General features: G+C 41.4%; 1 protein-coding gene across 1 annotated transcript in view; it reads left to right on the top strand.

Moving 5' to 3' along the window:
• The window catches only part of ctnnd2a (catenin (cadherin-associated protein), delta 2a), a gene marked incomplete at its 3' end in the record, with an annotated part of 207,662 nt that extends 199,992 nt beyond the window's left edge, over positions 1–7,670 (top strand). The window contains exons 22-24 of the mRNA XM_083901908.1: positions 5,449–5,580; positions 6,057–6,133; positions 7,248–7,670. Of these exons, the coding sequence (XP_083758034.1) occupies positions 5,449–5,580; positions 6,057–6,133; positions 7,248–7,670 (632 nt within the window). The remainder of the gene's footprint in view (positions 1–5,448; positions 5,581–6,056; positions 6,134–7,247) is intronic.
• Between the last annotated feature and the right edge of the window lie 5,781 nt (positions 7,671–13,451).

Here is a 13,451-nt window from a genome sequence, read left to right as displayed (position 1 = left end):
GCCCTCAATATTGAGATTTTCCGAGACCACCCTTGGGAGCAAGGGCTACCCAGAATGCATTGCGTGTTTTCACATAACAAAGATGGCGCCGAAAGCAGCGAAACGAGTACGCTACAAAAAGTATTTTCTTTGTTAATAGAGATATAAAAATTATGAAAACCATTGTATTATCTTAGTTTAGGCCCATATTATGGATTACTTACGTCATTGCTGCGTAACATTTATTTTTATTTTACGATCTTTTGTCAATAGCCGGCCGGTGCGGACAAGCGATCGTTTGCTATCGTTTACTTTTCAATAAGCCGTGGTGTGTGGTAACTGTCAGCTGAATATGTCCGTGGTTGTGGTATTTGTATGAGTATCATCTTATAACTAACTGACAACCTAATAACTTGACTGACAAACGGATCGTAATAAATAATCGTGACGTAAATGTGTTCTTATTCTTCTTTTTTGGAGTTGACAGAGTGGACGCAGGTTCCGCGTTATTCTGCCCCCTACAGTCTGAAGACGTATCTGCATTTAAGGGGTGTCCCATTTCTAAGTGACAAAATAACCCTCAACACTTGGTTTTGAGGGCCAGTTAAGATTAAGGGTTGAGCTTGAGGGTTGAGATTGAGGGTTAAGATAGGAATTGGAATTGGCCTTTAGTTAAAGGTTTGTTTTTTTTAATTTGTTGTTTGGTTAAAAACATCATAAATCGGACATTCCAAATTGACAATATGAAGTTTGACTTTGAGAGTGTGGCCCTGTGATGACCTGTCTAGGGTGTATCCCGCCTTTCGCCGCCTAAGCCAGGTCCCCACGGTAACCGAGTGGAGGCTAAAGCGGTAGAAGATGAGCGAGTGGGTAAAAACGTCATTATCTTATGATTGACAAAACCTCCCTCCTGTGAGGTAATTAATTGAATTCATCTAAAAGATGGCCCCACATGAAAAGTAAAAAAGACTCAAGAGAGACAGATGGATTTTAGATAAGCAATCACTTAACCCAGTAGCTTCAACATTTGCCAGTCGAACAGCCTTTACATTAGCGTTTAATAGCCGTTAGCATCAGTGTTCTGTTCGCCACCCTCAAGCTCCTGTGCTAAAGTATCCCTTTAGCTCGAGCCCACTGGCCTTCATGCTTGGCAAGGATGCAGTAGCATTAGCTGTTAGCATCAGTAGTGGAACAGCCGTTAGCTGTGAATTCTCCACACCAGGCTTAGCAGGCTGATGAGGCAGAAAAGTACTTTTGCTTCCTCCCAGCTTAGACTAGTCTTCAAGGAGAGAGACAGAGAGGGACTGGAGAGAGAGAGAGAGAGAGAGAGAGAGAGAGAGAGAGAGAGAGAGAGAGAGAGAGAGAGAGAGAGAGACTCTGTGTGTCCACAGTGAAAGAGGGAGGGATGAGACAAACAGAGAGGGAGATAAAAGAGAAAAAGCAGGGAGGCAAGAAGAATTAGGGATTGCAGGATGGCTAATGCCAAGACGAGGAAGTAAAGGAGGAGGATTTGACTTTGACCGGTGACATTGAAAATTAAAGCACTAAGCTCAGAGAGGCTGTGGTTGATAGTGATTTTGGAGAACAGCTGTGGGACATTCTTTTAGTTAAGAGGTGTTCTTAGACCAAGTAACGAGTAAACCAAAGTGTCTTAAGAACCCTCTTCAGTTGTTCTTAATTCACTGTGAACCGTGACCTCAGGAGGCCAACTGCCTTTAATAAAAATGGTTACCATGTTTCCTAAAATGAACGCATGTAAGGTGATGGTGATGATTCAAGGTGATGATATTGAAAATTGGTTTTCAGGAAAAACACCAGTTCATCCAGATCAATAAATAACTGTTGCTGTTATCTTTTAAATTGACCACAGGAAAATACCATCTGGGTGTTTTCTTATAATATTCAGATATCTGGCTAATCCACAATCTCCCAACCGGAGCCTAGTTAATAAAACCATGTCCTTTCTCTCTTTAAAGCCGTTGAAAGCCACTTCTATCAGACGGCTGCATCTCCCACTCCTCTTGCTACTTTGTAACCACATTTTCTTTGTAGACACTAACACATTCATCCTTTCCTAGACAAATCTTCAGCATTCTCATTTCCCTGACCAATGCTTCTTTAGCCTGTTAATCAGAAATTTCATTTCCTCCAACTCCTGAGTGTCCAGGGACCCACATAAATATTATATTACAGCCCGTTTTCTCACCCCTGACGAGCCAACAGAAGATTTCGACAATCAGGTTAGGGCAGGCCCTTGATTTCTCATCCCTCAACGCCATCAGAGCAGGCGTAGATTATACACTTAATGACCTCTTTAACCCATTGCTTTGTCCATAAGATTGCCAGTGGCTCCAAAGAAAAAAATCTGATCTAGGAATTAGCAACCAACATGCCAAGGTCATTCATAAAGTTCATCCTTGAGTTTAGATAAAAGACTGCAAGACTGCGTTTGAAGCAGCGACAGGCCAAATATAAATGTATCTGTCTCTTTTTATAATATTTTCATCTGCACGTTGGTGTTTTCTTTGCATTAACTGAATAATTACTGGTGCAGTAATACAAATGGGGTAGAAAGAAGTGTTTATAAATTACTTTACTGCAGAATCAATGACTGGAACTATCCATTTTATAAAAAGGAAATTTTAGTGCACAGAGAAACTTGTAGATATATATGGGAAATGGTTGGAAATGAATCCCATCTTCTCCTCTACGCCAAACCCCTTTTGCCGTTTTTGCTCATCTCGCTCTCGTTCACCCCTGTCATACTTCTCCTCCTTCATCTCCTCTTAGCAGTAATCCTACTTTCTTCTCACCTCTTCCTATGATCTCTCACTCTTTATAGGCTGTGTTAGCGCACGCGCGCGCACGCAGGCGCACACACACACACACCCTCCCATATACACAAACCTGCATGCATCCATATCTCCTCTCTGCATACGCTCCAGACTGCAATCCAGCCCCTCAGAGATGGATCAAAGCAGAAGGAGTAATGATGGTGTGCAGGCTCAATAAGAGAGGAGGAGTGAAAAGAGTTGGTGTGAGCAAAGAGTGTTAAAACAGATACAGAGACAGAGAAAAGAAGGGGAGGTTGCAGGCTGCAAGGATGGCACAGAGACAAAGGCAGATACAGAGGGAGAGTGAGACCTTTGCATCCATCATTACCCCCACAGGGTCCTGCTGTGTTTTGCACTGATAAAACAAGTCTCCCGGGCTCTCAAACCCAGCCGTTTCAAGCCAGGTCCCCACGGTAACCGTAACTACGAGTGATGGCTGTGTCTCTGGGGGGGTGTCGGTGACAGGTTCGAGCTTCCAGCACAATGGAATGTGCTGCAGAGGTGTCAAGTGATAATAATTAAATATCACAAGTATCAAAAACAGCTAATCTCTCTATCCTGATTCTCTTGCTTCACTACATTTTCACAGACCCATTCACCGTGTGAATGTGCCCTTGCGTGTGTGTGTGTGTGCAAAATGTGTTGCTTCGATGCAGAAAAGGACTAAAAAATCAGATGTTCAGACACACAAGAGTTTCCAAAGCATTTTAATTTTGCTTCATCTGTTGCTATTCTCTCAGGCTATACAGTAGAAGCAGGACAGGGGCTTTTTGTGCTGATTTCTTTGGATGCTGACACCTCTTTGTCTGAAAGCGTATCCATTTCTTCTAATTGAGAGCATCACCCTCAATTAACTAACGCATATATGTTTTGTGTGTGAATGTTAGGTCGGTTATGCATGAGTCTCACATGCTACGGTCTTATAATTATCTGCAACTCTTAAAGTTAGATTGAAGAGAGCTTATTTTCAAATGTCCTTCCCCTCCGGGTATACAGTATAGCTGATAGAGACTGTAAAAATGCTTGTTTGGCGGATAGTTAAAGGAGTGTTTGGTGAAGCAAACTGAAGTGTCTGATATACCACAGGTAGGCAGGATTATGTCAATTCCGTGTCATAAAAGCAACTGAGTAAGCATTTTAAGTATGTCGTACAGTCGGGACTTTACAATGGCGGCATGCTGAGTGTGTGAGGAAAAGAGAGCAAGCGGAATTGGGACAGTGAACGCACAGTGTGTTTATCCATGTTTATACTGTATGTGTGCATACAGGCACTGATGGATTAACATGAGTGTTAATGTTGAGGTTTGCATGACAACATGTTTAATGTTATGCTTTAAATGCCATAGTTTTTGAGAATAATCTGCATTATATCATTAACCCGTAAAGCCATGACCATATTTTCATAGAAAAACACCTATAAGACATACTCAAAGTAAATGAAGAATTGCTCCACAATATTAAGGTCCATATGTTCTTGGTGTCTAAGGACATCCACGGACCTCAGAGAATGTATAACCAATGATAGAAATATTGTGTCTGTTACTATGCCTAAGTAAATTTGAGTAAACCAAAGTAGAAAAGTGAAATTTCTATCCTCCTAACACCATGCTAACAATGATTCCATGCATGCGGATGCCATTGATCCCCTTCAGGAACTCCTTGAGTACAAATGTACAAAATGATGATAATTCAGTCGCTTCTCAAAGGACTACAAAAATGGCCACACGGGGGATGGATTTGCACTGATATAAATGATTGTTTTCATCTAGTCCAGAGGTCTGCAACCTTCCACTCAAATAAAATTAATCTGGAGCTGCAAAAAACAAAAAATTTGATGCTTTAAATGAAGATAATATCATGTATAAAGTTGTTTTTTTTATACATATATACTCTATTTAAAGAAGTAAAATGTGTCATGTTTATGAAATTTAAGAAAACTGTTGATATGTCATTGATATAAAACGATTTTATGTCATTTAGTATTTAGTATTAGTACATGGATCTAAATATGGACAGGACTCCAAATGTCTACTTCTTACTTAATGCAAGTGTCGGGAATTGCTTTCAGGAGGTTTTGCCGTTGCATTTGAAGTCGAAAATACAGGAAAATATTGAAACCCTTTTATTTATGCCTCTACAAGAAAGCGTGGAAAACATGGAAATAAAACAAAAATAAATACATTGTTAAGCTACAATATGTGAGCACCTTTGCGGCAAAGGTGCTGAAGAGCCACATGAGGCTCTCGAGCCACAGGTTGCAGACCCCCTGATCTAGTCCAGTATTCGAAATGATTGAATTTTAAAAAGATAAATATGATGTTAATTTTTATCGGCTGAATGGGTTGATATTAAAGTAAAATGAAATAAGCAGAAATAAGAGGATACAAGCGCGCTATGTGAAATTGAAAATGTAAATAACGTGTCCAGAAACTGACGTGTGCATGTTTATGAATTCCCACCAGTTCTTGAACATGCTGAAGGTGACTCTTAATGCTGACAAGCTAAATAATGAATAATGACTGTGCACCTTGAAAGACACTCGCACACACACACAAAATTATGAGTAATGAATGTTGCATCCCAACAGAATGTGCTCTCACATGATTATCATTTTTGCGTGTGTGTGTGTGTGTAGCGAGCGCTCCAGCCTCCCCCAGAGAGATGATGAGTCTGAAGGAACGTAAGCTCGACTACGATTCCACGGCAACCAACGCCGGTTTCCATAGCAACAAAGGGGAGCACACATCCAGGAAAGACGGCATGGCAGGTGTGTATGTGTGAGAGGGAGAGGGAGAGAAATTAAAATTATTAAATTGTATCCCTTTCTTTATCTTTCTCTCCCTTCTATTTTCCTCCCCTTGTTTTCCTCTCACTCCTCTGATCTGTTTCTTTTTCAATCTCAAACTATTTTGATTCTCTTCCACACCAACTTTGATGCCTCTCTGTCTTTGCTGCTCCTTCTTTCCGGTATCATTCTCTACTCAGTCGGTCTCTACTTGCCCTGTAAATGTTTGTTTTTTTTGTATCTATCCTTTCACTGTCTTCTATTCCTCTTTTCCTTTTTATAATATTCACGAGGACAGACAAAATGCCAGTCTTCCAGAGAAGCGCGAAAAAAAGATGGACTATAATTAGCTGATGAAGCCAATTGTGGAGTTCACTGAATTATTAGCAGTTGCGCAGTGACAGACATCTTTATTATTCATTTATATGAAGGTGTTTTTTTTTATACTCTTTCTCCAGTTCAAGTTTCCTGTGGGACATCTACGTTATTCCGGAACTCTTACTTGACCAACAGTGATGAAATCAAGCAAAACCAGGTGAGATTGTCTCTTTATATGTACATACAGTTCCACAACAGCAGAGTGTCTTTTTGCTATGCATGTGTCTGCATGTACGTGTGCATAATGTGTGTCTGCCTGCCTGCATGTGTGCTGTCAGAGCCCTCATAAATTGGCATATGCTGTCATGACAAGGTGGTTATTAGGAGAGATAGCAGCATGATGGAAGATGCGCACACACGCACACTTAAGTGTCTCGCTGAGATAAGAGACACGCTGACATTGTGTGTGAAGGAGACACACCCTCAGCGACTTCCACCTGAACGAGCAGCACCAAACTCGCAGTTAAAACCATTACTTTCGTTGACTGCACAAATAATTTGCCCCTGTGTAATCGCTCGGAAAAAAACACAAAAGTCTCATTTTAAAATAGGCTGGATTTGTCTTTTTGTGTTGATGCAGACATGGTTTCACCAATACTTGTTAAAGCTAATTTTGACTGACACAAACACTATTAAAGGTGCCATATGTAAGAATGTGGCCAAAAACGGTTACTACATTCAAATTCAAAATACAGAGGTCTTTTAGGTTTCGTTTTCTAACGTAACTGGCAACCCGTGGTTGCTCGGCAGCTGAGACCCTACTGACTGCAATGGTTGGTACATGGCGATAGGTGGCGCCACATGCCAAAACATGATTTCAAAACATAAACATGATTTGCAGTCTGCAAAATATTTTTTTTAATTCAAATATTTTGGCTGTACTGTTGTTGTTGGTGAGGCCAGTTTGTTATATGAACATTATTCCTGAGTCTCTGTGACATTTTTTTTATGGATTTTATGGCTAGTTGCTTTAGATTTATTACATACTGCACCTTTAAAGATAAATTCCCTCCCTCAATACATGCATGTAATAGAGAAATCACAGCATGAGTCTCTTCCTACTTGATGCCTGTCTGAGCCTTTTTACTTGCACAATCAGCTTTTCAAATCTTCTCCCCCTTTTGTACACTCTCTTCATGTCATTCTTCTGTCACTTTGCTCCCACTGCCCACATTTCTTTGTCTCTCCCTTCTTGCTTGCTACACCCGGCTCCCTCGTCTCTTTTCTTCACCACCCTCCGTGCATTCCATTTCCATCGGCCCCTTTGCCAGACTCCAGCCCAGCCCTGCGTTGTGCCTCCCCAACCCCAGCAGGACAGCCCGTCAGCAGCTGTGCTAAAAGACTACGACCCCTACCCCGCCCCTCCTTCCTTCCCGCAGCCTCAGCCACCGCAGCCACCACCTCACAGCCACAGCCGGAGCTTTGACGAGGCCTACTACGAGGACCAGGGACCGCCGCCTCCTCAGTCTCAGCCACAGCCACAGATACATGTGCAGGTGCAGCCCCAGCCTCAAGCCCAACCTCAGCAGCCTCCCAGCACCGGACCACCGCGGGACCCACGGGAAGACCTGCGAATGCATCTGGGCCTCAAATCCACTGGCAATTACGTAGACTTCTACTCGGCCTCTCGGCCATACAGTGAACTGAACTATGAGACCAGCCACTACCCGGCCTCTCCTGACTCCTGGGTCTAGTTAGACAATGTAAATGATGGGGTGGGCCAAGAGAGAGTCTGTGTGTGTTTGTGTAAAAGGGATTATTTTTGCAAATGATTAGCAGCAGATGAACTAAGGGTTACAGCAATGGCTTGTTATCTTATAGCCACTAGCTGGAAATTATGGTTCATGTCATACAAGGTAAAGGACAAGACTTGGTAAAGAAGTAAAGTCTGGTCCAGTGATGAAGGGAGACTGTGCATGTGCATGCCAACATTTTCCTTTTCTTTTTTTAAGACCACTTAATCTCTTCTAAGTCAGCTCCATTGCAACGGTGAGTGGATAAGGAGCAGGTGGGAGTAGATATGAGCAAGTGTGTGTTCAAAGTGTAAGTGAGGAGTGGGCAGGGAAATGGAGGGAGAGCAGAGAGAGTACAGTGGCCTGGGGAGGAGGAGGAGGAGAGAATGACGAGATGAAGAAATAATGGGAAGAGGATGACTACATAGAAAGTGGCCTGACCTTTTTGATTAAGTCGGAGAGGAAAAACCAAGATGACATGGGAGTTCTTGAGAAAGACCAGAAGAATAAAAGCACAGAGAAAGATGAAAGCACATCAGGCACAAGACAAGATGTGGATGTTTACCATTTCACCCAAGTGACAAACGTAGCACTGCTTTTATTCCTCTTCTTTTTTTTGTTCCGACGGCCTTGCTGCCTACAGTGACTTCACGATTTGTTCTCAAGGAATGTCAACATCAAGACTTCTTTTTTGTCGCCATTCTTTTACATCTTTTTTTTATTTGTACTTTTTCTAAATTTTCACTTTCAGAAGAAGCACTCTTATTTTCTGTACAAAAATTTCAAAGGTGATATGGTGTGTGTATATTACACATTTTTCAGATGGGGCCACTCAAGAAAATATCATCTTTTTCCATGACTGACTATTTACTGAAACAAACAAAAGCAACAAAAAGGATTTAAATGCAAACACATTGAGCGTAAAACAGAGACTGTCAGGATGAATCCCACTGGAAACCTTTTGTTTTGCCCTTCCCTATCCTGAGAGGAAACCTTCCAATATTTATGTTTTTCTTTCTCCGTCTGGTTAATTTCGTTGCGGACATGGCGAAATGTCAAAAGCAGTTCAAGGCTGCCAGAGTATCAGACTGGCAGAGCAGCATCACTCCCAAGTCCTTGTCAACACAAGTTCTTGTTCACTGCCTAAAGAATTTGGAAAGTGTTTTCTCTTTCTTTTGGGGAGCAAACGTGTTCAAACTTGAGTCAGTTTTCAATCGTTTCTCATCATCCGGCGTCAAATCTGGTCCATCCAATAAGACATTGATAAGTGTACACCTGAGTGTACAGTAAAAAATGAAGAGAAAGAGGGAGAGGTGCAACATCGTGCCAAACTTTGACACCTCCGGGACCAGTCCAAGAGGAATTTAAAGGGACATTTTCTCGACTTTTAAAGACAGTGACTGGATGACTCACTCTGCTTTTTGTAACTTTTAATTTCTCGTGTTTTGATCAGGTGAAGACATACATGTTGCTGGGGATCATGGGTAACATCTCCCTCCCTTAGATGTACAGACCTGCCTCTCTGTGTTTGCTGAGCATGTGTGGGCGTACATGTGTGGACATGTGCGGGTGTGCAAGTGTGTGTGCGCGTGTGTGCGTGCGTTTGTGTACAGTACGTGTGCATGTATGTGACTGAATGTATGGCCCATGTGTGTACACGTAAACTTGAGCGAGCGTATCTATGCATGCATGTGTGTAGTAGTGTGTGTATGCCTCCGTTGCGTGTATGTGTGTGTGCGTTTTTTTCTGTATAAATCAGTGTCCAAACAAGGCATTCCTAACAACAGTTTGTCCAGTTTTACAACATGAAACACCAAGGGTAAAATCACTAGAATGGATTGTTGATATAGAATGACAAATCTATAAATATATGAATATAAATATAAATATATATATAATTTTTATGTGCAGATGTCATTGTCACTAAATGCAACAAATGTCCGCTGAGAAAAAAATGATTATGTGGTGTGCAACAGGACTCTTGTTCACTTGACCTTAACGTGGAAACTGCTAACCCCCCCCCCCCCAACCCCTCCTCCCTAAACCTTCAATCAAGACAAAAGACAAATACCACCTGAGGTTGCTCAGGCTCTGGTGCGAGTTGTGCGTTATTGTGTGTCCATGCTTCTTAGATGACCGTGATGAGAGAGGGCCGTACTTGAACACAAGGATAAATAAAGACTCTTTGCAATCAAACGTCATGGCCTCCACTACTTTTCATCATTTCAGCAGTTAAAGTTTGACTGAGGGATGTCCTGATTCTTCCAGAGTTAACAACAGTCGGATGCTTTCTTCTCGTGCACCAAACAAATCACGTGTTGTATAATGTGTTGCTTAATTCTGACACCTTCTTTTTTCCCCTTTCAGGCTGTCTGTAGTTCAAAAGGGCTTCAGGTTGCTTTGAAGATAGTGGAGTTAATAGATCTTTTTTTTCCTTCCCACATCTCTCTGCGGTGCTGTGTAAAAATGACTATAATGAAGTGAAAGTAATGTTTTTGTTTACCAACAAGTAAGATAAAAAGGAGATATGGTTACTTAGAACGACTACATTGTCAAACAATATATACTGGCCTACATGAACTCGGCGATAAAAGCTTCAAATAAATATACTTTAAGGACTGAAACTGGTGTGGATTAACACAATATAATTACAATAATAAAAACCGTTATTTACATTGCACTTTTCTTAGCGATGTTACCAAGTACTTAACAATAAAAGAAGTAGTAAAACAAAAGTAATTTAAACCAAACAAGTATGGCCACACAACAAATTAGTGAAAATAAGTAAAATAAAACAAATAAAAATACATCACAGATTTGCTTTAAACAACTTCAAGTATTAACATATCTTATTTAATGACAACATAACTGAATATACCGAGAATAATTTCAAATATAATGGGGTGGTTGATTGATTTTTACTCAGTTGTAATTGAGCCTCACATTAGCCTCACATTCTCCTGCTACAAGTTTCTTGCACTGCAGCTTCCTCCTCCTCCACTCTCCCCGCTCCAGAAGATCTATTGCAGTTATTATCCCAGACGCTCCCCGGTAGCTAAATGTTGTGCCTTCTGTGGACGAAAAAGTGCTGCTAATGTTAGCCATGCTCAATGAGGCATTGGTACGGGCTCTGCTGTAATATTGTCACGACATTATTAGCTCTGTTTGTCCTCCTGTTGACGATTCCCATGCTTTCTGTTGGGCACTCTGTCTCCTGCCATTCTCCACCCACCCACCAGATGCCCTCAGTCTTCTCATTCCTGACTCCCACATTCACCTGCCCTACAGTAACATCTAATCTTCCCTGCCCACTCTTTTCCTCATTATATCACCCAGTGTGTAACCTTGTGTGATCCACCTGTGTCTACTCCTGTGTTGTTTTTCATGCTGTTCATGCTATGGACTAGCATTTTGCCATCTGCAACCTGTTTTACTCATGTAACTGCTACCCATAAGCTTTTATTACTGCACATTAAGTTGGGCCATCCATTTATGCACTCCAGTGTGTCCAATGGAGTTGTCTGTCTAGCCACTTACATTTTTTTTTAATCAGCAAAATCACTTGGTTGTGTGGTTAAATGCACGTAAGTTTTTGCCAAATTTGAAAAACAAATCACAAAAAAACAGTAGTGCTTGACTTGTAAATATTAACAAATGTCAGCTACATTCAAAACAATGGCTAATTACACAATATTGATTGAGCCTAGCAGCTCCACTATTCCCTCTGTGTTCAGATTTCATTTCACATTTCTACATTGCACACAGGAAATGATTTGTTTGTATAATATACTGATCATATTATGATTCCTAACCAAAAACTCACCAAGAGTTGCGCACTGCATCTTTAAATGTTTGTTCAATCTGAAGTTGTCCATCATCAGGTTTTAGAATTGGTAAATTGCTCCTCCTCTCCTAAATTGCTGCTTGCTGCAAATGAAAATGAGTGAAACTTCAGTCAGAACAGCAACTTTAACATAATCTGCTGCGACAGGAATAAAAAAAATCACGTAAGACGATCCGTCATCCGTGAAAAACAGCCAATTGTGAACGAACGAGTGACACTTTCTCTTTGCGTCCTAGTTTAGTAATGAAATGGAAATACAATGCATTACATATTTCATTTTAGAGGAACCCTAGCTGTCTTAAAGCAATCGCCACTGTCACGTAGTTAGATAATCAGTTGCTGAAGTACAAATGTTTACAGCCACTTAAAACTTGACCAAATTACTTATTCCACAGCTGCTGCATTAAAATACATAATTATGTATGTTTGTTATTTCTACACCACATACAGAATGTCCCTAATTCTTTTGTAAAAAGGTTGTTTTACCCATGGGAGGAGGTGGACAAATTAGTCTTGCATCTTTGAAGTGTCCAGCTTGGGCGCCCCACAACCAGGAGCTTATGCAGCGTAGCACTTAGCAGCCACCACACCAATGCGGGCAAAAGACCATGTGGTAGAACCTACTTCAGAAAGTCCAATCAGATGGAAGAGTGTTATTGATAAGCCTATAGGCCTATGCTCCTTAGTAAGTAAGTAATAATAAATATAAATGTATACATGCTGTACCATAGCCCTAAAAATACTATTCATAACAGTGCAACAGAGGATTTTGTAAGGGATTAACAACAGAGACACAACCCAAAGCAAACACTCTGATTGTTATTGTACACAGTTTTCTCCCCACGTCCCCTCGCTGACAAGAAAGTCTGTTAACATCCTGATACCGTCTTTTGACGCAGACGTGATCACTGGGGACATGACTGACAGGCGTGTGGGAACGAGTTACATAATAAAGCTTTGGGTATCAAGCCTATTCACACTCCTCCACATTGTTAACGTACTTGCATTGTGTGGCGGTGACTGGCGTGTTTAAACGTGACTATTTTTCACTGTAATGTTGCCCTAGAGTGACAGCAGTGGCATATGGTTTGAGAAACGGAAGAAAAATAACAACAGACAAACAGAAAGCCTCAGCAAACCCACTGGCCCTCTATTATCACATTAATGGCAGCAGGCAGACTTTGAGGACAGTAATGCAGTTCCCATTTTGTACTTTTCATTCCCCCCCCTTTTTTTTACATTGTTCCTGTGACTTTCATCCCAGTCATGCAGAAAACCATTGAACCAAACTTTTGACATATTAAATGAATGATGCTGGAGGAAGCAGCGTTTGTTACAATTCATTGGAATTCATGTATCTCCCTTTACATAGCTGTCTTGGATCGGCCTGTGAAGTGTAGTGTTGAGTAATAACTCTATCGCATTGATTATTAGCCTTCACAATAGCACAGTCTCCTCTGTCTGAGCACAGTTCCATCGTGGAAGCCTGGTATAACTTAATGTGGCATGAAAATAGCTCTTCAATTTTCCTACTCACAGCCTTCACTAGAAACTGCCCTCTTCCACTCTGCTGACGCCTGCAGCCTTCACTGTTTCACTCCCTGTAACCCAACCTCCTCAATTACTATCATAGCATCCCTGCCCATTCAGTATTCATATACCTCAGGTGAGATTTGAAGGTGTACATGTGGCTGCACATGTCAGTGCTGAAGAGCAGACGGGACACAAAGTGAGATGTAACGGGGGGAAAGGAAACAGAAGCACAGAGGGGAGCAGGTGGAGGGTCTGTGATATATACTCAGGAGGATTTGACTGTGAAATCAATTTGTGTTTAAAGCAAAGTGAGGCTCCGTGAAGCCACTGTGAGCCACAAATAGACCGGCAGAAATTAATGCTCT

The sequence above is a fragment of the Microchirus variegatus genome (genome assembly GCF_963457635.1).
Source record: "Microchirus variegatus genome assembly, chromosome: 15".
NCBI classification, from domain to species: Eukaryota; Metazoa; Chordata; class Actinopteri; order Pleuronectiformes; family Soleidae; genus Microchirus; species Microchirus variegatus.
This window is presented reverse-complemented; position numbering and strand designations above follow the sequence as displayed.